We start from the raw sequence: 27,891 nt of genomic DNA on the forward strand, positions 1-27,891 counted from the left end.
GAGTGCACTTCCTGCTGGGATGGCCATGCAGTTGTTCATAGCTCTGTAAATCTGCACCAGCTGGGGAATGTTTGGCAGTGGGTGGGGTTGGTAAGAGTTTTGACCCCCACTTCTGTCTTCCTCAGATATGGGAGCACAGGTCTTGGTCTCAAGCTTATCAGTAGAGAGGAGCAGGTGCTTGTGCTCACTTGTGGGTTGCCTTTGTTTCTCCTCTCGGCACTCCTGCAGGTTGGCTGGACACAGGTGGGGAGAGACACAGACCTTCTCAGCTGTATGTTTCTCGGAGAGCATCGAGAGCCAGAAGAGCAGGAGAGGACTTTCTGCCCCGTGGCTGCTTTGGAGGGAAGATGACAGATGCCCAGGTGTATTCCAGCCAGGAGAAGCCCAGCCTGTCCTTTTCAATTGAGGAAATCTTAAAGAAACCTTCTGTCAGCACCACCCTATGCAGTGAAACCAGGAACAGAAGTAACTACACTGAGAGACCTCCAGCCTTAAAAGCAGGATTGCCCCTGGCCTTTGGTAAGTACCAGTTATGACAATGAAAATACTCCTTTTTTTTTTTTTTAACCTCTAAAGCTACCCTGTTTGATTATGTAGAATTTTTATTCTTTAGCTTTTGTAGGAATCAGGGATTTCCCTAATCAGATACAAATCATTCATTATATAAACACAAATAATCTTTAAAAAAATAATTGCTTTCAACCTTGAAGTAGACTGGGCTCAACTGACAGATTTTGGTGGGATTTTGTACATTATGAAGCTCCAGTGTCATTGGAGAAATGGATATGTAACCTGAACAGTTATTGCACGTAGCTCTCTTCAGTAACAGTGAGATGCTTATTGTAAACAAATACAACATCTTGCTGTCTTTCTCTTTAAAAAACAGTACTCTTGTTAAAAAAAACAAAACACATCTGTCATAAGGAAGGACAGGCATTCAAAGTCAGGCAGCTAGCCTAAAACTGCTGCTACTTAATGAAGTTGTTGGACTTTCACTTATATCAAGAGCTGGCTGTTGTCTGGAATTACAGCCGAATTTCATATCAGTACCGTTTTCTGATAAATCAAGTGGAAGAAATGGTCTGTAAGGGTAATGGTAGCTAGGGAGTGTTAGAACTCAACTGCTGGAACAAGAAAAGAGAAAGCATTTGTGCTTAATCATTTTTCCTTATCATAATGGACACTAGATCCTTTCATGAACTAAATAAAACTAGCTAGTAGAAAACTAGCATGACTTTGCTCCTAGCAATCCAGTAAGTGCATTAGCCTTTTTAACTTCTATTTCCTCAGTTTAGTTATGGCCTTTTACCCCCACAGAAATTGTCTTTTTTTTTTTTTTTTCCTTAAACAAAGACCAATGGCCAACATTTTCTGGATGTAGTATTTTCTCTTCTTTTTTAATCTACATCTTCCATGAAAAAGGACATTTTTTATGTATACAAACACATCCACTTAACTGAAAAATTACCTGTAGTTTTAACAGAAATTTTTCACTCATCTCTCGCTCAGCTGGCTTCAACAAAGCTTAACGCTACAGTTTATTTTTTGTAACAAAGAGATCCTTTCGTGGATCAAGACCCCATTTCCCAGGACTCTGGAGGAACCACCAGTAGTAAGGGAGATAGTATTTTTCCAGAAGCCTCACAGTCCAATTAACCATTACTTATTCACATGGTTTCAGCTCTTTTTATGACAAAACTGGATACTGACCTGAACTAAAAAGCGAACAAGACCTAAATTGGGAAGAAAACTACAATGAAGTGAGCACCACACTCACTAGTGTAATATCAGTCATCAGCTGGACTCCAGCCTGGTTCCACTAACATTGCCTCTGAGCCATGCTTTGCAAAAGATTTGCACTTTCTTGTTCAACTCTAGAACAGGGTAACTTCACTCATTCTGTACAGGGTTTGTTTCCTGACCATGGGCAGAGCCAGACCACAACACATCTTGCAGTTGTGGGAGCCCCAAGCATTGGGGCTGAGTATACAACCACTGCCTTTGCGCCACTACCTGTGACTTTCCATAGAAAGGGGAAGAGGGACAGCGTGCTGTTGAATTTTCACAGAAACACAGGATAATTGAGGTTGGATGGGACCTATTGAGGTAATCTGAAAGTCCGCCCTGCTGCTCAAAGGAAGGGCAGCTTCAAAGATAGGCAAGGTTGCTGAAGGCCATGGCTAGTGTTGCTTGGCTGTTTCACCACTGGTATTGTTGGAGGACTGCAGCATTTAGAGGTTTCCTAAAGCTGCCAGTGCAGATTGGACCTGAACAACAGCAGACCCAGGCTATGTTTTAAATATGGTGCTGAAGCAGGCGAGAGCTTGGTAGTTTGTAGGGGTGGGCAGTGACATAGCTGATGCTAGTGCAAGTGTAATGGGGTCCATGTGCCAAAGGAGCCCAGGTGCCAGGTTTTGAAGAGGGGGAAATGCTGGTGTAAGCTCTGTGGGAGTGAGCTTTTGTGGGCTGGAAGTCATTTACACAGGGCCCATGGCAGTCACTTTGTGCCACTGGATCCAAAGTGAGAAAATGAAGTCAGTGCTGTTCATAACATGGACCATAGAACTGCATTTTAACACCATGAGACTCTTCTCGGGGAACAGAGAAATATGTGAGAGACTGGACCTTTTTGTATTAAGTCTAGTTTTCAATCAATATGTTGAAGCCCTGTTTCACTCTGTGCCTTGGATAAGCATGCTGCTCCAAGCACAAGGTCTAACAGATCTGTATGCAGGACATGGTGGGTTCCTAGGATTGCATTACTGCACTGCCAGTATTGTCTCATCCCAAATTGCTCCACCTGGGAGTACAGTCGGTTTTTCACCTTGAAAGCAATGCAGGCAGAACAGCCAGGCCTTGCCTTTGACTTTGCTTCATCACCTAGCCAGAGAGAGACTGTATCTGTAGCAAGAGAATATGGTTACTCTTCTCTCCCCTGATAGAAAGCAAGGTTGAATTAATAAACTTGAGGCAATGTAAAATGTTAATTAACAAAAATAGTATATACACATGAAGATTCACTTTGCTGGAGCTGGGAAAACAGGAAAGCTGTAGATATTCCAAAATGTTGCACATTGCTTTTTCAGTCGATCATGGACGTTTAAAAAAAAAAAATTAAAATGAAGCTTTTTCACTGCTGGTTTCTTAATAACAACAAAAAGATACCTAAGCTTATTACCCTTTGCTTTCCCAGCAGAACTGCCAGTTTTTCCAGATAAGCTTTGTTTATTTCAGAAGTGCAATACCCTATGCTGTACATCTTGGGATAATTGCTGTATTTCATCAAAGTCATTCAACTTCATGCCATATAACACTGGCATTAAACAAGTTGTGTAAATAGTCAGCCATATCTAATTTGGCTCAGTGCTGGCCAAGGTCAGGGAACTGAAATGAGCTAGGGAACTTGTTGGAAATTCCAGGATGGGACACAAATCCAGCTGCTTTCCCAGAACAGTTCAACAGCAGCAAAGAAGGAAGTACCACAGGTCAGGACTGAGTTATATCTTATTATGAATTTTAAGAACATTTCCCACATCCCATATGGTAGGTATCTGATCCAAGCCATGATCCATATAAGATCAAGAACTGCCACCACACACATACTCATGACTACCATAAGGTAAATACCTAGGCTAGAATTTATCATCCAGCTCATCTGCTGATCTAGACAGTCTAGATACTAACACCACATTTGTTCTGAAGTCTAAATATAGCCATCAAGACCTGAGGAGATGGATAGGACCAGAGGACTAAAAGATGCAGAATGTCACAATGAGGGACATGGACAAAGCTTACCCTGGAGTCCTTTCCCAAGAAAACCCAGGGGTGCTGGACCAGATGAATTCTAGAAGTTGCTTCTAACCTGAATTATTCTATGATTCTTTCACAAAAAGGATGTTGTGATATACAGTGTCAGCCTCTCACAGAAAGCTGGGGCAGGACTTGATCATGTATGAGAAGATCTGTGGGTCTGACTCCTAAATTCACAGGTTTTTGTGAGTGCAATTCCAGTGGGACTTGGAATAAGGAGTATGCAGTCTTCCCAGGAATGTTTGAATTCCCAGTTGCAATATTAGCCATTTGTGAATTTACTGCACAAACACAATTACTAAATGACCTGAAACTGCAGCTGTTGATATGAGGTCTACTGAGTTTTTTGAATTTTTGAAAGACTCATACCAAGTTAAAACAGGAATAGTGAACAAGAAGGCATTTTTGTATTCAATCTATGCTTTCCCTCTCCTTTTTGTCACAGTGCCTAGAAAGGGTAACCATGGTCTTTGAAAGGGACAAATAAACACCCAGCAAATGCTGATCTCCTCCCTGGTGCCAACTCTCATTTTAAATAGAGAAGGCTAGCAGTCCTATTTCAGAAGAGATCCTTCTGAAATCTCTGGGAACTTGATTTCAATGTGCTTCAAAGTATATCTGAAATAATTATTCACTACTCCTCTGATTTCTGCCAGTGAGGCTGCACCACCAGGAACCTTTATGAAGTCAAGGACAGCTTGGGATGAGTATGTTACATGTGGGAAATCAATAGCAAAAGCAGTAAAGGATACAGTAATTTTGTCATTCTGCCTGTGTTATGCACCATTATGTTAAGGATATGCAAATTGATAAGAACACAACTGCCACTTCACACATAAATGTCAATATGGTGATTGTTTACTTTACCCTTAGCAACACTCCACCCAGCTTTATTGCAAAAGAGGAAACAGCTAAAAGAATATAACTGAACAGATACCACCTGGCCAATATCACCAATTGACCCCACCTATTACAAGGGAAAACAATCTCCTAAAAAAAAAAAAAAAAAGAATAGAAGCAAGAGAAAAACAGCACAATAAAAAGCTGCTTGCACTTCTCAGTGACAGACTCTTCCACGTTTACACCCTAAAATCATAAGCCTTATGCCTACAACAGGTCTCTCTCTCCCCAGTGATTACACAAAAAGGCTTAAATGCAATTTAGGCCATCTGAAATAACCTCCTGCTTCCAAAAAGAAGTCGTACTATCTTCCCTGAAATTTCCCATGCTTTCCTATGCAATTGAAAGTCAAGCCAAAAAGACCATTTTGAGCCACAAGTCAAAGAAATTTCTGTGCATGGCAGTAACAAAATATCTCCTGTTTGTGCCAGGGCATTGCCATCACTGAAGAAAAAAACAAAAAACAAAAACAACCTGCATTCCCTGGAGGAAATTTTACCCCATGCCAATTCATAGGTATTTTTCAGAGTGCTCTGCTGGAGTCATATGAATATGCACCAAAAAATACTGTCTGACCTAAAGAGCTAACACTTTAGACAATCCCCTTGCTTGCTCACGACAACAAGCACTAGAGGAGGTTGCAACACAAACAGGACCAGACCTTGGGGCTCCTAACTCTCAGATATGTGCTTTAAACTCAGTATCATCTACCTTCAATCTTAGTCTCCAGAAAACTTCCTTGATTCTTCCAGCCTTTCTTTAAGGTTCATGCCACTCTAATTTGCTTCTTTGATCCTCTCACTCCTTTTTACCAGTTTACAGGGACATTGGTATATTCCCTCCCTGTTTTCTCTTCTTCAGCCTGTAATTATTCTGTCCATGTTCATATGTAAGGTGTGCTTATGGGGTACGTGAGCACCTCAAAGAAAAATTTTGGGGAGGAAAGTTGAATATGAAGGATGAAGACCTGAAGTTTTCTATAATTTAGAAAATGCCAGTGTTATTCTTAGAAAGCTTTAATCACTGCCCATAAGAGCACCCTGCTCAGGTATGCTTACATTTCACATTGCTGTAGGGTATAAGCACCATCCGTTCTTTAACATTTTCATTTTCTCAGCATCACATCTAGTAAAGGAATGCAACTAGTCCTTGATTTAGGGACTGCAGATTGAGATAGAAATCCTGGGCTAAGAACCTATGCCAATACTGATATGCTCTGAGTTCTTGAGTGAATCATTTAAGCCCAGCCCCATGCTAGTGACACTCCCAGGTCTGTACTTTTCCTTTATCCCACAAATATTGTTTGAAACCTCACCTGTTTTCTCACCAGAAAACTCAAACCTAGTTGATCCTAAAGGAATTAAATAAGACCCATTTTGTACAATATGCCTCAAACAGAGAGGTGGACTTCATACAAGGTTTTTAAGGTCAGCATGGCTACACACATGCAATTGTGTTTAGAAGTTTACCCAAAGATTGGTGATAATTTAAAAAAATAACATTTGAACAATCATCCTTTATTAACATGAGGCTTTGGCTAATTTCCAGAGCTCTTGTAACTGCATTTTCTTCATGTCAGTGTCAGCCCTCTGTAAAATTCTTATTGTGTAGGCATTTACTGAGGGCAGAATGGGGCATTTTGTCTCCAGATTTTATAATTATCATTGCTCCAAGGCTGGTTACAAATAGAACTTGTTATTTGTTCAGAAAATAAAACCCTGACAAGTCTAAAGAGTTAAATCTTTGTCAATGCTATCTACTGCACCAAAAGTAAAATATATATTAAAAATTTAGTTTCTTCCAGTACAACATGTTGGAGTTCACACCTGCTGTTATTTCAACATGAGAGGGGAGAGAGAAACAACCATAGATGCTGCAAACCCCAGAGACTGCTCAGGAATGCAGTCCATTATTGCATTAAGATTTTAATGGGTTTTGGTGGTAATAGCAGACAAACCTGTGCTGTCACATTCAGTTCAGGGTCATGTTAACAATAGAACCTAAATTCCCCAATATGTTACCTCTTACTCTGCCTTTCCAAGCAGAGAAATCCAGGCATGGAGGAGAACTACATCAAATTCCAGGTTTGCCATTAAAGCAACACAGATTCAGTTATCTTGACTCTGAAGAGTCAAGCCTGAGCCTTGATTGCATCTGCCAAAGGCAGCACATAAAGCACTCAGAATTTGGGCTTATGATGAGGCTTTAATGTGGAAAAAAGTGGGTAAGAGAATGGGAGTATTTGGTATACCTCTCTTGGGATGCTAACAGCCACAAACAGTCCAGTGTCTTGAACCATGAGGCTTCCCAGCATGTTATATTTCAGTGCAGGCTTTTCAAGGATGAGAAAGGACTCATACTGCATTAATGAGAGCATAAAACTCATCTGAAAGATCCTGAAAGTGCCCCTGCTACAGACAGAGATGATCATATTAGTAATAAGGCAAAACCATAGCAGAAGAAAGATTGTGGCTTCTGTGAGCAATTTCATCACCACTCAGGGTCAGGTGTCCTAGCATGTCACCACTGGTTACTGCTGAGGTTACCTTCAGATCCCACTGAGATTGTTTATAACACCAGTGCTCAAGTCTAAGATAACCTTATGGCTGCACTTCATGAAAATGAGCCAACATGCACTTCTCTTATGTTTGTCCTGTCAACAAGAGCATGCAGGTGATTTCATGAAGATGAGTTGGCTGTCAGTAGCTTTCTAGATATCACCAGTGTTGCCTGTCACAAAGGCAGATGGGAAATGTTGACAGCCTGGGAAAAGGCTACCTTTAAAATTATCCAGTGCCTAAATCTGAGTGGTAGGCAGCCCAGATGTAGAAGAAATGGAGCTGAATCAGGGAAGACACTGACCTTTAGCATATTCTCTGGCCCATTGTCCTATAGGGTAGATGCACCTACAGAGACATTTAAGAAAGGACCACATTTTTAAATGCATTTGGCATCCAGCAAATTCCATGGCAATCTTGCTGACAGATGTTTGGAGCAGCTCTACATCTACTGTACTTCTGAGTTCTTCAGAAAAGGCAGCCACCAATTTGGATACTGACAGGGAAGCTGAGCTTTCTTAATCATTTGGTTGTGTGTCCTTACTTCTACACTCCTTTTTTGAAAATCTCCCACAAGGACCAATGGAAGTTTTAAAGTGGAAGGAAGCAAAGAATAGGCTAGATTTTGCAGTCAAATTCACCAGGATCATGCCCCTGCAACATGAGGTCACCTTGTCATTGATGCACAGCGCAGAAGGATTAAGGCCTTTTTAAATACTACCAGGTTTGAATTGTATCTAGAACACACCCACGCTTTTTTTTTTTTTTTTTTCACACCAACTGGAAGGTGCACTGAACAATGGTTTCTTTACTCAAAGCTATCTTGTGCTGTGTCCTTCACAGATTCCAGCAGCAGGAGTCAGTTAGACTGTGGCTTACCTTCTGCCAGAATGCTTCTCCCTGCCACATGTGCTGCACCTGTTGTCACAGCAAAGAAAATGCAGGCAACTCACTGCAGACCTACTGACAGCCCAGCATCCCTCCTGGGTGAGGACACAGTATGTGAACACCTGGGAGGCAAAAGAAAACACAAGGAAGAGGAAGATCGGTTATGCGATATCACAGTGGCCCATTCACTTCATGGTGAGTGCTTCTATATGCAGACTTTCTCCCAGAGTACCCAAAACCACAGCTGTTATCTTACAACGATGTATATGGCAATACCTATCAACAGATGTCACAAAGATTTCTACTGCTAAGCTCCTGGCTGAGTCATGGGGATGGTTCTTCAGTCACACCTTTGAAAACATGGAGACCCACCCTTTGAGCTAAAGATCTAGGTCAGGCCTGCCAACCCTATCAATTTTAGTGATAGGGACTGCTTTGGGTGTTTATTACCCTCCTACTTGGGATGGCAGTCTACGGAGTTACCATATTCAGCAACCTCACTCCCCAGGTTGTGCAATGCCCATTTCCTGGTAAATGTGCATTGCACAACACAGGGACCGAGGCTGCTGAACATGCCGAATCAGCTTGATGTGTTCTGTACACCTTGGACCCACTGTACAGGTGATGAAGAGGTCATCAGCATGCACACAGGCTGTCAATGGGCAGTAGGTCTGGCATGTGGAATGTGTCAGGCCCAATTTTAAAGTCTGACCATGTTGGTAGGTCTGCTAATTTCATTAATTGTGAGCACTGGTAAACACCAGTCTACTTCTTCACCAAAGCAAAGGACAATACAAATACATTTTGCCAATAAGTTGCACAGAAACTTTAATCTAAATAGGATGCATAATACCTGGACAAGACAAGTTCTTAAGAGACAGACTGCAGTTTTGAAGTAGCGTGTGGAAAAAAAAAAAAACAAAAAACAAAAAACAAACAAACTGCTTTAAGTACTTTGAGTTTTAGGAAAGGTTAATACAGAAATCATACTACACTCCAGAAAACAGGTTCTCAGTAGCTGCAGTAAGATATTTCCTGGATAGTTTGTTAATATTCACTCCTTTCTGAAAGGAAAAAACAAAGCAATTTTAATGAAGTCCATTGAAGACCATTGTGACCACAAATGCAGGGTTATTCAGCTGGCTTCACTGAGATTCACACATCTTCATTGGCCCATACTCTACGAGCTGGTAGTGGAAACATTTCTTTCCGTGAAAGATATTTGAATAAAGAGGTTTGTTCCTCCTGCTGCTGCTATGGTATACATGAGTCTTGTGACAAGCTGCTGTCACCTCCTCCTCCTGCACAAGACAATGTCTGTCTTGATGCAGAGAGAAGCCTTGTAAGATAACTGGATATTTTAGCTAACCTCTGCCCTGTAAGTGGTTTGACCTTAACTAAATTCCAGGTACCCACCAAGTCACTCTATAACTTCCCCCCTTCCCCCTTTTTTTCTCAACAAGGCTAAGAGGGGAAAGAAAATAAGATAGGGGGAAAAAACACACAACCCTTGCGGGTAAAACAAAAGCAGTTTTTATATAAACAAAGCGAAGCAAAGGTCTGCACATGGAAGCAAAAAAGAAAACAGATTTATTCTCTACTTCCCATGAAGAGGCGATGTCGGGCCTTCTCAGGAAGCAGGGCTCCAATATGCGTAGTGGTTGCCTCGGAGGACCAAGGGTGACCCCACCCCTTCCTCCCTTCTCCCAGCTTTATACTGAGCAGACATCATATGGTATGGAATATCCCTTTGGTCGGTTTGGGTCAGCTGTCCTGGTTGTGTCCCCTCCCAAGATCTTGCCCACCCCGTCCCACTGGGTGGGGAAAAAATGTCACAAAGAGCCTTGGTGCTGTGTAAGCACTGCTCAGCAGTAGCCACACCACCAGTGTGCTATCAACACCCTGCCAGCTCCCAACATAAAACACAGCACCGTGAGGGCTGCTACAGGGGAAAAGCAATTCCAGCTCAGCCAGACCCAGTACAAAGCTGCACATTCCCTGATGGCAGCAGGGCAAAATCACTTTGCCTCCTTGCAAAAGAGCCAGGACTGTATGTATCTGGCACTCAGAGTTGCCCATGAGTGCTAAAAAGGACTGTATTTCATGCGGTAGGGAGTCCCCAGCCACGGGTATCACACCAGAGCTGGGAGATGGCTTTCCCAGGGTGACAGAGGAGGGAGGTGGCTGTCTCAACTCAGCACTTAGCCTCATTGACCAGCACAGTGGTTGGTACCAGCCTTATCAACAAAGCAGGGGGGGAAGCATGCAATTATCTGCACAAAAATGAGCCAAGCTGAGCAGGCCCTTTCAATGACAACTTATTTTTTAAAGGCATTTTAAAAAAATCCCTCTGTTTCCTGGTGGCAGTAGGGTTTTGAAACCAAGCAGAGGTTTAATGATCTGTCATTTTCTAGGCTACTGGTTCCCGCAGTTGCCAAGCCTTTGATGGAAACTGTCTGAAGGAGGGGGAGGATCCTAAAGCACTGGACTGGCATTTTCCCTGCAGTGCACAAACAATGATGTTTCGGATCCCATTCACACACTGCGTCATTCTTAGCAGAGAGCTGGAGGCCTGGGTTTAAAATCCTTTCCAGCATCATGAGCTTCAGTCTCCTTCCTACACTTTATGTTAGGGGGGGAAGAACTGGCAGCTCCTTTTTGTTCCTAGCTCTGGCTGTGATCACCTTTCCCAGATGAGGTCAGCAGCAGTACCTGATGAGAGATAGATTCCAGGGATGGTGCAGTCTATCTGTAATCCTGACAGCTCTAGCTGATGGCATATTAATTTCTGTTTCCATGCCTAGCAACTCTGGGATGCTTCAGATGTGCTTTTGTCATGGGCGCTATAAGCTGTGCCAAATGCCCATAGCATATGCCACAGAGGTGTCCCCAGGACCTCTCTCACATTCACACCAAGGATACCTACAAGAGTCCAGGGCAATAGCACCAACCTGAGCAGTGGGAGAGCTTTCTGCTGTGAAAGACATCAGAAGTCCTTGGCTGGGTGTTCCCTCACCTCTTTTTCACAGCCCACCTCTATCCATATAAAACACCTGCATAGTTTGTAAGGAAGGATGCTAGACTCTGACTAAGCGTACACATCTGTATAGTTGTCAGGGAGCAGAAGAAATCAAGCATGCTATACAATGACCTTGGAGGCAAGAGGTCAGGGGTTTATCTGGTAGGTTTTTTATTAGGAGCAGAAAGATGAGGAGGCTATGACAATATGCCCTTTGTGGGAAGGTGGTTTGAGATAGCAAGAGCACTCCAGCTGTGACCCTGAGTGTGAATTCGGAACATATTTCCAGGAAACCCTGTAACACTGTAGTGTTCCTAAAATTTGCTTTTCCTACAAAATGGCTTCTGCGACTAAGCGGTTTAGAAATGCAGTGTCATTTAAACTAAATAGATTTATGCCCTTATCAAAAACCATTTACAGGAAGCGATGCCTCTTGCACTTTGCACTTAGAGGCTGCACTGTAAGCAAAAAAAGAGAAAAACCCTCATATGCTAGAGACATGCTGACAGTGACATTTGATTTTGCTAAGCCCCTATTTGATATTGGAAGCTTTTGTTGTGAATGTTGGCTGTTTTCACCTGTGGCTTTACGCACAAAAAGCTCAGCAGAACATTTACATAGGGCATGGTTCTTTGAAGCTGATAAAACCCATTTTAGAAGGAGACCATTATGAGAGAGGCCTTACTTTGGAGCTGTGGGTACAGACTCTGCTTGGGCCAGCTCTCTGTGAAATGATTCATTGCTGCCGTTTTGCTATGTGCAACCACCACCACTGCCAAGGTCTTCAAAACTTAGGAACAAGCAGGGCAAACTCTTGTGGCTATCAGTCAGCATCACAGCAATGTGTCCATGTAAACACCCAATTTAAATCCTGAGCTCCCAGTTTCCTCTTAATTGCTTTGTCTGCTCTTGTGTGGCACCCTTGGGACTTGACCAATTCACAGCAACAGAGCACTGGACCCTCAGAGGATTACATGCTCCCACACACCTGCCTGATCTACAGTAGCTCCTGCCAGACACTGCCATGTACAAGACCCCAGTGTAGTTCAGATCCTCGTGGTCAATTCTTTTGCATGTCATTTTTGCATGCTGGGTCTGATCGTATACATTTGTGTGTGTGCGCTGTAACTTTTTACATCCAAAGGCAGTGGATGAGTGTGCCCAGCATTGCACATGGGTAATGGTTCCAGTCCTCTGCTCCAGCGAGGAAGCAGTCAGTGCCTTGGAGAAGCCAGATAGAAGCATCACCTCAAGACTCTGGTGGGTGCCCAATATTGTGGGATTTCTTCTCTGTGCAATAATTCAGGTACAAGTTAGATCAGACTTCAATAAATGGATCTGGCTCCTAAGTCTGCCAGAAACTGGGGGTTTCAGGCCATGGGAAAAACTGGACTAAGTTATTTCCTGCAGTTCATGTTTTCATTATTCACTGTAGAGGAGGCTGCCAGAATGAGTCAACATCACCCAAATATTTCCACTGTAGAAATCCTCTGCAGGTTGCTGACTGGGCATTCAGGAATCTTTTTATTAATCTGTTTTATGATTATGATAGCATCTTTGATCCCAAAACTTACTGACAAATTCCAGTCAGTAATTATCATAAAGACAACAGGAAATGTAGAGATGATCGCAGTTCTGGAGAACTTCCAGTATAAGTCTGGATCCCTCTGTACTGATGCCAGTCACAGGCATCTTTATCTTAGTGTTTATGTTTTCTCTGAAGTCATAAATTCATTTATACTGTTCATTTGTGGACAATATGGTCAAATCCATGTACCCCTATGAAACAGCATGGTTTATCTCTTGCAGAACAGTCTTTTCTCCAATATGCTGACTTATCTTAATGCGTTTATAAAACACCCAAGAAACAATGAAGTACTGTATAACCACAATCCCAGATAAATATCGGCTGCTCAGAATACGCCAATGGGACTACAAGAAAGGGCACAAACATCCCATTGTCCTACAGAACAAAAGAAAACCATTCTAAATGAAAAGGAAAAGCAGGAGGGGAAAAAAAAAAAAAAAAAAAAAAAAAGCCTGTATATATGATTTGGCTGCCATTAGCTGTCTCACCAGTCTACTGTTATAAGTGTGATAGTCCCTGAAGCCCCATGTCTCTGTAGTGCAGTATTCCTATATACATTCAGAAATGCAGCAGACAATTGACCTTTTTTTGGTGGATTTACCTGAGGCATTGTTGAAGGTTGGTTCTTTGTTATTTTCCCTCTTCGAAGACTACCTGTGTACAATCACACCCTGAATATTAAATTAAAGGCATGAACTTGAATCCTTTACTCGCACTCTTCAGAGTGTGTTCACATAGAAGTATCACTGATACAAGCAAATGCTGAAGAAAGCAAAGCTGTCAGCAGCTGGGGGATTATCATGAATTCTGTTTGTATTGTTTCTTTGTGGGTTTGGGGGGTTTTTTAGTTACAGCAAATATTAGTATTCAGTGCTTGCCTCGAGCGGCCCCTTCTTTCCTGGGAATTTTGGATCCAAAGGGTACATTATACAGGACCCAGAGGTGAATTTGTTCCTGCTAGTCAAATCTGTGTAATGTGACCACTTGTAAAGTTGATGGCACATCTTGATAAGTTTATTTCAAAGGTCTTGCAAGTACTTATTGGCGGCTTCTTAATTGTTTGAGAACTTTTCATTACATCCCTGAGATGTGGTACTTTTAATTATTGTTCTTTGAAATTGAGGGCAGGCTTTTTACCTGTTGTATTAGCAAGTGTTTTATGCTGAAATGGGAAACAGTAGAGACTACATACTAAAATAATGATGGAATTATGCTTTCTTGGAGGGAGAGCAGTCTCTGAGGCAGGGATGTAAACAAACATGCCTGACTGATGTCAGGAGGCTTACAGGTACAAATAACCACAAAGAGCAAAAATAAAGTAGAAGACAGGCTATGCAATCTGCAGTAAGCTTGGCTTTCTTCATGGGCAAATGGATGGTTTCTGACAAAGGTGGTTGACCAGAGACCTAGTGTGGGGAGAGCTGTGGAGAACCTGTTTTCCTTGTTATGAACTGTTACTGGATTAGGCTGGCCACTGCTTTACAAGTGAAGTTTGACAATGGCTGAACATTCACAGAATGTACATTTCAACCTTGAGATTTAGCCAAATGGGGAAACTACACATATACCTACTTCAAATCTGCTTTGACCTGAAGGAGTTCATGAAGGTGCAAGTCATTTATCCTGGATACAGAACTGATATCGGGCGATGGAAACTAACACACACCTCTGTCAGTAGGACTCCCTCAACCATGGCCTGCGTGCTTCTTCCTCAGGTATTTTGCTGACCACTGCTTGTTCCAGAGTTATGCACACCACCATTTCACGGCAACAGCATTTGTAAACACTATCATAATTTTGCTGACAGATGGGAAGGGTTAAATTCACCAGGGGATCAGGTTGATGGTGATCTCCTTGGCAATGAACTGTCCACAGGAATAGTTTCATACATACCGTCTACTCCTTGCCAACTCCTCTGACAAGCAGACTAAGAAACTTCCCTGGCCGCCACCATACAGCTTGCTTAAACAGGTTTCTAGCCTGGTATTTTTAGCGTTCCTGCTCGCACCTCCTAAAGTCTGTACCTCTCTGCATTTCAGCCTTGCTGTCAAGTGATTAGGCACTGTACTCTGTGCCAGGGTGGAAGCAACTCTCCATCAAGGAGTTGTGGACTGAATGGAGGAAGTCAAGTCTTCAAAAGTTCAAGTCATGCTGCTCTGTCTTAACTCCAGCAACGCCTGAACAGCCAGCAGCTGGATGCTAAATGCTGCATTTTGCTAGCAGGAGGCTCTATCCAGAGCACATTGTACCTGTCCAATTAGGATCAGTATCGGTGGTTATGCCAGTCCTCCTTAACAAAGGCTGAAAAACCACTTCAATAAAAATTAGCCACACTGCCATACTCCCACCTAAATATTGCAGTGCAAGTTCTTTTGAAAGCTGTGAGCCACCTCTTTAACTAGGAGAAGGACTGCCATGGGCAAATCTCTGTATGCAGACAAGCACGTTTTGTCCTGATGCCATCATGACTCTGTAATAACTCTTTGATAAAGTCACAATTGGTTTTTTTGCTATGGGCTTGGCAGCCATGAGCGGAATGGCACCATAAGAGAGCAACATTCAGAAAAGCCACAAGAAGGAACCAGCTGGGAGACCCACTTATCTGCAATATCTGAACTAAAAAGAAGAGAGAAACTTCTTTTAAAGAGGCTTAAAGGGAAAACCAGAACTTAACCAGATATAATGAGGACCTTTTTCAATGCTCCTGAGTTTCTTTCTGAGAAACAAATGATACAGTCAACTTTGTTACACAGAGAAAAATGTATTTCTGAGGATATGTAGCTAAAACCACTTGGTTGCTTATGCAACTGCCTTCTCTCTTCTTGTCAAAGCAGCAAAATCATGTACTGTAAGAGAGTGTCTGTCCAGAAATGACAAAGAGGTTTGCAGTAAGATAAACTGGTGCCACCAGTTTTCATCTACCTAGATTAGATACTCCAAAGTAAATATATGCCAGCACTGACTTCCAGTTCTTCTCTTGGGTTTTTAGCTCCTTATTCCTCCAGTATATGACCTTATAATGAGACCAAGTAGGCTTAATACAGTCTTAGTCTGCTAATGGGCTAAGAGCAAATAGGAGATGCAATTGCAGTGATGTCCCTGAGGTAGTATTTATCTAGCTGGTTCAGGTATGCAGGGCAGCTGAGAAGCAGCAGTGCAAGGTGCACCGTAGGCCAGTGATTCTCAACCTGTGGTCCACAGACCCTTGAGGGGCCACAGTGTTGTCACATGGGGTCCACAAAGGCTTAAAGCAGGGGCGGGGAACATCCAGGCCAGAAACATTTGGTCTGGCCCACAGCAAGCTCTGAGCCTCCTTTTTCCACAGCCCCCTCCCCTCAATCCTCCTCTCATACTCAAACCCCCAACCCCAAACACCTGCCCTGACAAGCTAGTATATTCAGTGTTAGTATGGTTGGTGGGACCCACTTTAACGAGGCAGTTTTTCCCTTAAAGACATTTTCTTAACCCAATGGCCCTCTTTAGGGCCACAATGGGGCTGAAGTCTGTTCCTACAAGTGGTGGCCCTGGACCTGTAAACAAAAATATATAGTGACTGAACACAGACAAACAAGAGGGGAGGTGAGAAGAACTGTAAAAACTTTTAATCAAATTTTAATGTAAAAATTGGCATCAAATTCAGAATTAGCATGTTAAAAACACCATAAAATGGGCCATTTGAGCAGGAGTGCTGATGCTGTTATTTTAAATTCATATGGAATCATTGCAATAAAGATATTGTAATAAGTGTATGCATTAACAGATTAATTTATTTCCCTTCTCTCCAAATTTGAAAACCCTTCATGAGAAAATTGAAATAAATATTTGATGCAGTCTAGTGCTTTAAATCTTGAATTAAGTCTTGGTGGTCCACAGCCACAAAAGGTATTTAAAGGGAGTCCATGGTGAAGGAAAGGTTGAGAACCCCTGCCATAGGCTATTTGCCTACTACAGACTATAGTCCAGAATGAATTTGCCAAAGTATGGCATTGCTGCAGCTGCACATATTTACTTAGTAAACTGAGAAACAAGCAGTAGTCTTTGGTATTGATTTGCTCATCTCTTGTGACTGTGTTATGCTAGATAGTCGAAATAAGCTGTAATACACAAAGCTAAAACTGTGTAAATAAAAACCTGCAAATCAGACTCTCTGAGCTGTACATAGTATTAAAGCCTTAAATTTTCATACCTTTTAGGAAAGGAATGATGGGGGGGTTTCAGTCCATGTGGATATTTAGAGGTCAGAGATCACATAATAAAGTAAGTTGGGAAGGGCCTCTGGAGACCATCTTGTCCAACCCCAGCTCTAAGCAAGGCAAGTTTAAATCAGGTTGCTTAGGCCTTTGTCCAGTCAAGTTTAGAATATCTCCAAGGATTGAGACGTCTCAGCCACTCCAGGCTCATGTCAGACTACCTTAATGGTGAACACACTTTTTCTTATTATGTAATCAGAATTTTCCTTGCTGCAACTTGTACCCATTGATCTTGTCCTTTCACTGCTCACCTTCAAGAAGAATCTGTATTTCTACAAAGTTCAAATGTTTCAACTTGCTCTAAGTCTGACCTAGTAATAAAGCCAGTTCTGCAGAGGATAAATGGAGCCTATTACTGAATTTAAAGGAGCTACACTGCTTTATCAGCATGGAGAATCTGGCCCTTCCAATGTCAACAGTAAGGCAATGTATAGACAGCTGTATCTCTAATCATCTGCAAATGCTGACATATTTAGCTGACTGGTATTTTCAGGCTTGGTTTCAGCAGTCAGCTAACCTGCAAATTACTTTCACAGAGCATAAAAGTACACTTGAATGTCGTCAGCTTTTACATAGAAAATAGCTTAGGAAACTCAGACAGTCTTATTTCCCCAGAGACTCTAGAGCCATGTTTGTAAAGCCAATGTTACACTTCCAACATTTTCAAGTCTTATATCTTCCACCCACATTCTTTATTAGACTGTAATTCTGAATGTTGTTGTTTGCTATGGGATCTCTAAGCTAAGGTCCCAAGGCAAAGGAAGTATCAAAGCTACAGTCAGAGGAAGTCTCATCGTGCAAGAGAAAATGTTAACATAGAGTCCCAGATTTTTTTGTATTTTTATAGTGTTTTTTAAAAAACAAACAAACAAAAAACCCACACCAAATAGAATGACTGATTACTTACAGAAAAAAAGGACTCTTCTAGATTTCCTGCTGGCAAAAGTGTTGATTAGTTCACAGGTGTCCATTTCATTAGCAATTTAATTTCATTTGCAGTTGAAATCAAAGCTTATCCTTCAGTCTCTACTGGCCCATAACTGACCTCATATGCTATTGTATTTGTTTAATCTGATGAGTTTCAGCTTTGAAAAATCTCGTTTCAGTAGGATTGACAATTCACAGCACTGTCTAGACCCTTCCCTTATGTAAAAGTCTTGTCTGTAGAACAGTTTACCTTTCAAGAAGGAAAAATGTGGAGGATATGAGGATGAACTGATAGGGAGTTTCTTTTGCCCATCAACAAGTTATCTGGGTCATTTTCATACCAAAGAAGCTGATATGAGACACCAGCAACTCACGAGCCTATTCTCTCTGAAGCCATGCTCTCTAGTCCTGGACACTTTTAGCTGCCTGTGTGACAGAACACAGTAAGATTATCTGGCAGATCTATTTCCCATCCCATCTCTAGCTTAAAATACTGTGTGGTTCAAGACAATGGAAACAGCTGTCAGGTACCATAAGACATCCCAGCTCAACTAAAATTTTCTTCCCAAACTTAGAGCCTTTGTCTTCTCATTCTTGTATATTCTTTGTAAGGTACACTTTGCAGCTACTTCTAAATCTTCACTACTGAGTTTGTTCCACACCTCAACACTGTAGAGATGGTATTGCATTGCTTGTAACAGCTGATTTCTTGAATCTATCTGGGTTGATTAATCCAATGAACTCTGTACCAAGTGTTCTGCCAGCACCCACAACTTTTTAAGCTGGTAGCCAGGGGATATCCACATTATAGTCTCTGGTGTGTATGAACATACTCTGTATGGAGAAGTCCTGCAGCTAGCATGGTCTAATAATGTAAACCACTCCTTTCTACTCAGATAGTAATGTCTAGTTTGGGCACTAGAGGAGATGATAGCTGTCATCATATGTGCTTACGGGCAAGAACTAATGATTGCTGTTTGTATGGTGCCCCCTGCGATGAGGCCTGATCCAGCTGGTCTTTGGCAGTCACTTTCAATCCCATCATGGTCCTGTTCAGTCACCCCAATTCTGCAGAGTCTGGTTAATGTATGAGACAGAAGGGTTTATATTGCACTAAATCATTAATTGCTGTATTCTGATAGAATACTAAAAAACACCTTTTTTTTTTTTTATTTGATGTGACAGCTTGGGTTTTAAAATGTAGATGGTTTCTTTCTTGTTTTGTATAGTCATGAAACTATACTTCAGTTTATTAATCTAATACTTTTTTTTTTTTAATGTACATTGGGATTTTTTTTGCTAATTTGGAAATTTTCCAGGAGGTAGACAGGTTCGTTCTTTTTCTCCTGAAGGCTTTCTGATTGCTACAAGGTATAATACATAGACTGCCTGGGCATACAAAACCTGGCAGGACAAGAGCCCTGCCAGAATCCCAGTTGTTTGTGTACAGTTTGGAACACAGGAGCAAGGAGGTGGTCACAGTTTGAGCCTGGATCTCTTGATCCACTCTGGAGGTAGACTGCATCTTCTCCCAGGTTTGTGGAGCCAGTCTTTTCCCCTGGATAGAGGCAGGAGCTCAGCTCAGCTCAGTGTTCAGAGACACATACAGGACATCTCAGGGAGGCCTCAAATTTCTGAGACCATGACAAGGTCAGGACAAACTTCACTTGTTGTAGGGATCAGCTATATGAATTGCTCTGTGCTAGAGAAATATAAATATACTTTGTAAGGATAAAATACAGCAGAGAGAATCATTACTGTATGACAGAACATGATGTGCTTGACAAAATATCAGCCTGGTACTCAATCTTACCTGTCTGCAGTATCTCCCAGGAGGATATGGAAGCAAGTCCCCACAGCGAGGTGTGAGGTGAAAATCTTCCAGACAAGAGACACCAATAGAAACTGTTAACTTTACCATATCTACAGGGAACATAGTGTCCTGAGATTCATATCCTCAGCATTGATATTTCCCTTTTAATCCATATAGCAATAAATCCCCCTTACAGACATCTTTTGGGAAGGTTCCAGTAGATGCAACTTTGTAACTAGGAGAGAGGGTGCCCATTGTTATTTTCAGCATAATTGCACAAAAATATTTCGGATCTCTGCCCTGGTAGTGCCAGCAAGACTCAATGTAAATAGCATTTTTCTCTTGGGGCTGAAGACAGCTCTGCAGTCTAATGAATAGTAGGACTTTGATAAGCCAGTGAAAAGTCTAATGATATGGATCTAACTGTGTTGGACATCAGCTTTATTAGGCTGCTTTTGAGATATGGGAGTATTGATGGTGTTTATGACAAATTACAGTCCTCGGTTATTCTTGCGTGATTAGTTTCCTTTCAAAGTACCTGAAAGATTTAGTAAAGATGAAATATGCACAATGGAATATATTCACTTACTGGTCCCCAGATACCATGTCCTAGTCACCTTCCTACCAAGTCAATAGGCAGAATTTTTTATTCCTTATTTTCTGTGTCAACAGAGTCACAATGAAGTTTTGATTACAGAATGAAAAATGTCATTTTCTGGTTGACACAGAGCCCAATTTATATTGTCCAAGGCATTCAGTTACCTTTTTCACTGCTTTACCCCCCAAAAGGAAAAGTTTATGCTAATGCTTGAACAAAAGGGGAAAAAAATGTACAAAGACCCTTGGAGGGACTAAGCAAACCTCTGGTTAACTCTTCCCATTAGGAAGTGTGTGCATCTAGTTACATAGTATGAATTGGTAGTTGTCATGAGACCATGGAAGACCAAAAGCATTTATTAAAAAATGTTATTTTCTTGAGCAACATGGTGTTATTGCCAATCACTTCAGGTCATTGAGTAGCAAGTTCATCAGAGACACTAGTGATATTGGAATTTTTATGCTCCTATCAGGCTGCAGTTTTCCACGCTCTGTAGAAAAAACCCTGTGACTCACAATGTTTGGGGCATGTTTTTTTGTGCTGGTCGTTCAGTGTCAGCTGGAAGATACTCCATTTGTGCATCAGGGAGGATTCAAGCCTTGGGACAAGGCTGAACTCCACATTCTGCAGATCAGCTGCCTTAGAGCTCACTTCTGCTGCTCCTTTCCCCTTCTCCTTCCTTGCAAGACATCAGCTCATCAGCATCATTTCAGAGCAACCTAGAACTTATTCTAACCTATACCAAGTGGCACAGAGATTTAATGTTCTAAATAAAATACCCTGGTGTAGGAAGGCATTTCCAAAACAGTGTAGGAGTGATGAGGGTAGTCTTTAGTATGGTCAGACCACAGTAGGTGAAGGAATGGAGAAGAGTCCCCTTCAGAATTCACAGCACCCAGAGTTCCCCATATGCTGCTCCATGGGTTTTAAGGCCTTGTTGTTCTTAAGGTTAAGCTTGTTTAGAAGATCCCCACACCACAATGGCACAGTCAGTAAAACCATGACTTTTCTTTGTAAGGTAACATTTTTTATGCCACTGTCACACTGCAGTGAAACTGCTGGCTGTCCCTAAATACTATCAAAGTAATGGTATGGGAAGAGAGCATCACTCAGACAGTCTGGAATAGCTGACTTTCCTTCACAGCATTCATGCATTTTGGGTACTCTTTGATCTTGAATACAGGAAGAGAAAATTAAAATCGACAGAGTGACAATAGGATAAAATAATACCTCAGAACATGAGGAAAGCTTAGTAAGACTCATATGACAGGAAAGGACAGGGATGGAAAATTTGTGAGCTGAAAGAAAGATGGTGATTTGTTACAGGCATCAGAACAGCTCCAAGACAAGATGGAGTATCTACTCTCATTCCATTTACATTAAGGGTTTCTTCACAAATAATTAATAAGGGATTATAAATTAGCCACAAATGCATGCATGTGACAGGAGCAAAAAGGGGTCAAAGGCTGGTCCAACCTAAAGGATTTCGATGACAAACCCATTACAGGGCTAGCATGGTTAAAATACATAGGGTTTTGTAGCTGTGGATCCATGGAATTAGCACTGCACATAGGGACTTTTGACTCACTTCTTGAATAAAGGAGCTCATTCACATCCACTGCTGGGTCAGGAGACAGTCACCTGTGGTAAGTACACCTCTAGAAGGTGTTGGAGGTGCCATCCCAGCTGCATAGCAATCTACAGAAATTGCTGTATCTCTGAATCTGAATCTTCTTGTGGTTCTGTGGCCTTTTCCTATAAAATGCGATACAACTTTCCTTGTTTGCACAGTTGAGAGGAAAGGGAAACGGAGAATCCGGACAACGTTCACAGCTGAGCAGCTTCAAGAACTGGAGAAGATTTTCCAAGTGACTCACTATCCAGATGTCCATATTCGCAATCAACTGGCAGCAAAGATAAACCTCCCAGAAGCCAGAGTTCAGGTACATTGTGTCTCCAAAAGGCTATGCTCACTGCACCAATTCTTTATTCAGAGCACATTTTTAATAGTTTATGCCTGGGTGACAACACTAATGAAATATGTGACCTCTCTGTTACCCTAAAGAGGAGGCCAGTATCATTCTTTTCCCTTTTACAAATAAGGAAAAAAAGTATTTGTCACCCAGCTGGGACTAACCAAATGGAATTAATCAAAGGGTTAACAGGAGCTCTAAGCATACTAAATGCACAGCAAATACGAGTTACAGATGATTATGAACAACCTGTTGGACTCAGTAGCAACAGAGCAGCCATTTATTAAAATATTTATTAATCATTTATCAACCTTTCATAGACTAATGTACATCCCATACAAACTGTTGTCCACATCCATCTTCTACAGGGTCTCAAAAAAAGTGAAAATAACTGCCCAAATGAAAATTATTTCTGTATTTTGATATCACAGGCTTTAAATACCCTGGCTGTAATTTCAGTGCATGGAGACTAATCCAGTTTCCCCCAGCTGTAATGTAGTCTCACTGACTGAGCTCAAAATTGACCCCAAATGTTACTGCATATGAAATCTACTACATTAAAATATACATACGACTGTTTATTGGCATTTGGTGTTGGTTTACCAGGCACTATTGTGACAATTTTTGCACAAGGCAGTTTCTGTACTTGCTGTAATGCTGGTCATAAGTGTACTTCTATGAACATACCCCTCTCTAACAATCAAAGTTCAATACAGAGCAGTTTATTGACTATGACATGCCTGGGACTATCGACTAACCATGATGATATTGCTTCATAGTTAAGTGACAGGGAGAATTGGAACAGCATAGCCGTAATATGCCCTGTAGCGATAACAGTGCACCCACAATGCATTTCCAATGGTATAAAGCACAAGCTGGGTACTAGTCAGTGTTTCCAATAGAACAGCAAATGACATGAAAGAACAGGGTGATCTTCTGTTTAAAAACTTATTTATAATCTGTAGGGGTAAAAGTAAAATAGTTATCATGGGAAACATCAACCGGAGATGTACACAAAGGAAGCAAAAAGCCCCTCATGTATGTATTGCGTATGGCAAATTCCCAATTCAGACAGGGTTACACAACACAGGAAATTCTGAGTTTGACCTCATCTTGGCTGATAAAGGGAAACTGGCCACAGAACTAAAAATTAACAGTAACTTAGGTACAAGTTACAAGTTGTTATACCTTTGACTGATTGCATTTGCCACATATAAACAAAATAGACTGCAGAGAATTCATGTATGATCTTGGTACTTTGAAATAATAGTTTTAGCAAAGCTAAAAGCAGTATTGACAAATCACCTCAGAGAGATAATTTAACTGGGGGAAAACAAGTGATCAACCATTGGGTAACCAAGTGAAACAGTTCATAAGTATGAAAAAACTTGTGTCCTCCAGTCAAGAAGCAAAAGGATGATTGCTGTGAAACAGTTTAAGTGGATATGCAGAATTATATCCCTGTATGTGTGCATGCCTACATGCAATGCAAAATGAGGAATGCTGGATGAGTAAATGTTAGAAACAAGAAATTATAAAAAATGGATAAACAAAGCAGAAGGATAGAGGACAAAGCTTTTGTCAGAAAACTTAAGGATCATCAGAAACTCAATAAAAGTCCATTAAGAACAAACAAACAAAAAAAATGAACTATTATCTTGATCTGTTACATTATAAAATCAGTGGGACTGTCAAGGATAATGCAGATATGGCAAAGATGTTCAGGTATAATTTCTGCTCTATCCTTGGAAATATGTCAGGTAAGGTGGTAGTATCATATGATGATGATGATGAGACACTTTCCATAAGGACAAGGTTGAACAGCAGCTGCTACAGACAGATATTTTTAAATCCAGACATTTAGGTGACTTACCTCCAGTAGTTCTTAAAAAGCTGCTTGAGAAGCACTTTGGGTCATCAGTCTTGATATTTAATCATTCCTGGAGCAAGAGACATTCTAGGGGCCTTGAAGAAATTTAATCTTGTGTCAGTATTTAAAGGGTAAAGAGGACAACCAGATAATGACTGGCCTGTTAGACAAACATTTTTAGCGAAACAGTGATAAAGCCAATATGAATTTCTGTTAATGAAGAATTAAAGAAAGGATAATGCATTTAATACTTACTAATACTGGTTTATGGAAAATAGATGTAAAACTCATCTTTTAATGATGAGATTATTGGTGACAGTTTTAAACCAAAAGAGGGTAGATTTAGATTAGATATAAGGAAGAAATTCTTTACAGTGAAGGTGGCAAGACAGTGGAACAGGTTGCCCAGAGAAGTTGTGAATGTCCCATCATTGGAAGTGTTCAAAGTCAGGTTGGATAGAGTTTTAAGCAACCTGATGTAGTGAAAGATGTCCCTGCCCATAGCAGTGAAGTTGGACTAGTTCATCTTTAAAGGATCCCTTCTGACCTAAACCAGTCTATGGTTCTATGATTCTATGATTCTATGTATTTGGTTGATAAACATAATTACATTGGTGGCATGTCACTGTAAGTACCTTGCCTTGGTCCTATGTCCTGCTTGGATTAAGAATACAGAGCAGATCAAATAGCATGTGCTAGGAGACAAAGAGCTAGGTCTGCAACAAGTGAGTAATTACAAACGAGAACATTTTGTAGGTGGTCTCTCATAGGAACCATTTACTGACACAAAGGTAAATTTGAACTACAAAATCAGTAAAACCTTTAATGATAGTGCTATGAAGTGGTAAGAAGATTAGGGGAGTGGAAAACAATGAAAAGGCTGATTCTTTAGTACAGCAAGCTTTGGATGATTGGCCCTGTGTCTGCAAGAGAACAATAAACAGTCTTACAGGGCAACAAATGGAGGCCATTCCTACAACATGGGGCACGCCACCCTCCCTCTGCACTCTGTTTTAGTTTTTGTTTCTTTGGATAGCCTGCTGACCACTGAGAGGGCAAATGAGTCTTTTGTAAAATGTCAGGCAGTATTAAGGAGGCATTCATCCCTGGCTTTAGCACTAGTGTGACTTACATGAACAGACATTGGAACACTGTGCTCTGTCTCACTGCCATAGCTCAGGAACACTGTAAAACTGAAGGTTGGTAGCATGCAGAGAATAAATTGTAGCTTGGTATCTGTGGTGGACAAAGCATGGAGTAATAGGTCTAAATCCCAGTAAAAAAAATACAGGGTTGCCAATGAGAAATCATTTTAGGGGTAAAGGTGTTGGAGAGTTGGTTGGGAAAAAAAAGAGCAGTTCGGTCTGTGAACACAGTTTTGCCTTATTAAAAAAAGAAATAATAATAAATCCCTGAAATGAGGACTTTATCCCATATGCAGACTTTAGAAGGAGCACTTTAAAGGTTGAATTTTGTCTTTAGTTTCTATTCTGCTGTCAATCACTTTGTCAGGGTTAAACAGGAGACATTTTTATGGTACTGTTTCACCATATAACTCCTGCATGGTAGAAAGGGAATGGATCTGTTCATACAGACTAAGCAGTTCTCAAACACATGCAAACCCAGATAAACAAAGCTGTCCTTTCAGTAACCTCAGATACTGCTAACTATCAGCAATATAGCAGAGGGCTCCTGATATTCCCATTACTTTCTGGGCAAGAGATGCAGAAATAATTGAGCTGTTCATTATTTGGTTTAAAATACATACGTATTTACATCCAGTAGCATTTGGTTTTGATCACTAACACCTTGTGTTCATGTGCAACACTTTGCTTACATTCAAACAGCAAGTTCCTAAGCCAGCTAGGAACTGCAGTGGAAGGAGTATTCAACTTTTCACAGCAATGCAGCAAGATTCACTACTGTGGCCGCACAATAAATGCTTGTGTGCCTCAGGCAGAAGCCAGTTCGGTCAATCAGCTGACAAGTGAAAGAAACTCCCCTGAGAAAATTAGTTGTCTGTTTTCCACTGCAAAAGATGTGGCGGATAACATCCTCAGACTGCTGAGTGATTTAGAAGTTTTCGTCCCCTTGGGTCTTTTGCTTAGGTCCCTTATATGAATTTCAAAATGTTACCAGCTAAATATAAGAAGAACCCTGTTACTATAATACATCTCCACTGGTGACACATTTTTACTGCAGCGCAGCAAAACATCTAGGTGGGTTTTTTCCCCAGTCTATTCACCTGGGAACAGGGTGAAATAGCCCTGTTGTGCAACAGATCACACCTACTAGGGAAAACAGAATGCCACGTGCCTTGACTGCTGCAGAGCTTTGACGGAAAAAGGATCTGTTTTCCCAGGAGAGCCCTGGAATACCTGCTGCACGCTGTGACACTGTCTTTCCTTGAACAGGGAGATCCTAGCTCTTCTGTGAGCTGCAAGAGAAAAAAGGCTATGATGACAGTCCAGAGATCCCACATGCTATGCCAAGTGTGAAAGGTGCTGTGTCAAACCCAATGTTTTCCTTTAGATTCAGACCCTGGTTCTGCTGAGCTGAAAGTCACTGTTTTTTGATGCTCGCTTAGAGAGAGGAGGGAAAGTAGTTGGATGCGAGCAGTTCCTCCTTCATCTCCTGTTCATTTCTCTGCCTTTTCTTTCTTGCCTGTGTCCAGATATGGTTCCAGAACCAGCGAGCAAAGTGGAGGAAACATGAAAAATTTGGCAACTTTGGTGGCCTTCAGCATCTAACAGAGGTTGATTTTGTTCCTGCTCCCAAGTCAGATATCACAGTGAGTATCAGAGAGTATGTAGAAAGCCACTGAGGGAGAGATAGGTATCCTTCACCACGTCACCTCTTCACATGGGACTATCCCGGAGAAGGAGGACTGGAAAATACAAAACCGGCAATATGATGAAAAGAAATCCTAGCAAATATGGGCAAATAACACTTCTTTTAAATTAAATTAAACCTGTTTTGTAAATATGCCTTGAGGTATCTCTTGCAGGATAATCCTTCCCCATTTTACTTCTAAATCACTTCTCTGTAAATCATACTTTGATTCAAAATACCTTTACCTTCATCAATTTCTTGAACAGGAAGAAATATGACAGTTGCAGCCACAAAACTATGTTTCTTTATAGACAGTATATCTTTACAACATCTAGCTTTGTTAGGCTGACCAGTGCTTTTTGCCCTTGACCCATGTCCTTGCCAAGTCCAGGACAGTTAATATTATCTAGGCTGGCACACAGGCTCTTCCCCTGTCAGGAGTTTTTCCCTAGCTAGAACAAATGGTATTTTGCCTTGCTCCCTGGGTTTTAGGGAGTCTGTTCTTCTAAACTTTGCTTCTTCATTACTGAGCCCCAGGGAAACAAGTAAGGTTGATCGTAAATTGTATCTAAGTCTGTATTGATTCACCTGAGACTGCATTTTTATTCCTGAAAGGCTTCTAGCTTGATGCCAAGAAAGCTCACTGCTACCATCCCTGCCGTGGGATACTACTCACCGCTGCAAGGGCAGGTGACAACTGCCTGGCTTCCCAGCACGCTCTCCTTCATCCCCCACCACTTGGAGCTTCTGCCCTTCCCAAAACCATACTTGTTCTTCAATGTCCTCCCCCCTTACAGCATGCCACTACCCCACAAGTTGGAAAGGAGCAGGATCTGCGTCAGTTCCACATAGAGAAGGATACTGG

At 41.4% G+C, this 27,891-nt stretch overlaps 1 protein-coding gene across 1 annotated transcript; it reads left to right on the plus strand.

The window, feature by feature from the left end:
• The first annotated feature begins 347 nt into the window (after positions 1-347).
• ISX (intestine specific homeobox) lies at positions 348-27,878 on the plus strand. Its single transcript, XM_074901169.1, has 5 exons — positions 348-519; positions 8,112-8,351; positions 22,143-22,294; positions 26,869-26,985; positions 27,642-27,878. Exons 1-5 carry the CDS (start codon positions 348-350, stop codon positions 27,876-27,878), a joined length of 918 nt encoding a protein of 305 aa, XP_074757270.1.
• The last annotated feature ends 13 nt before the right edge of the window (positions 27,879-27,891 follow it).

This window comes from Athene noctua, chromosome 3 (genome assembly GCF_965140245.1).
Source record: "Athene noctua chromosome 3, bAthNoc1.hap1.1, whole genome shotgun sequence".
Taxonomy (NCBI): Eukaryota; Metazoa; Chordata; class Aves; order Strigiformes; family Strigidae; genus Athene; species Athene noctua.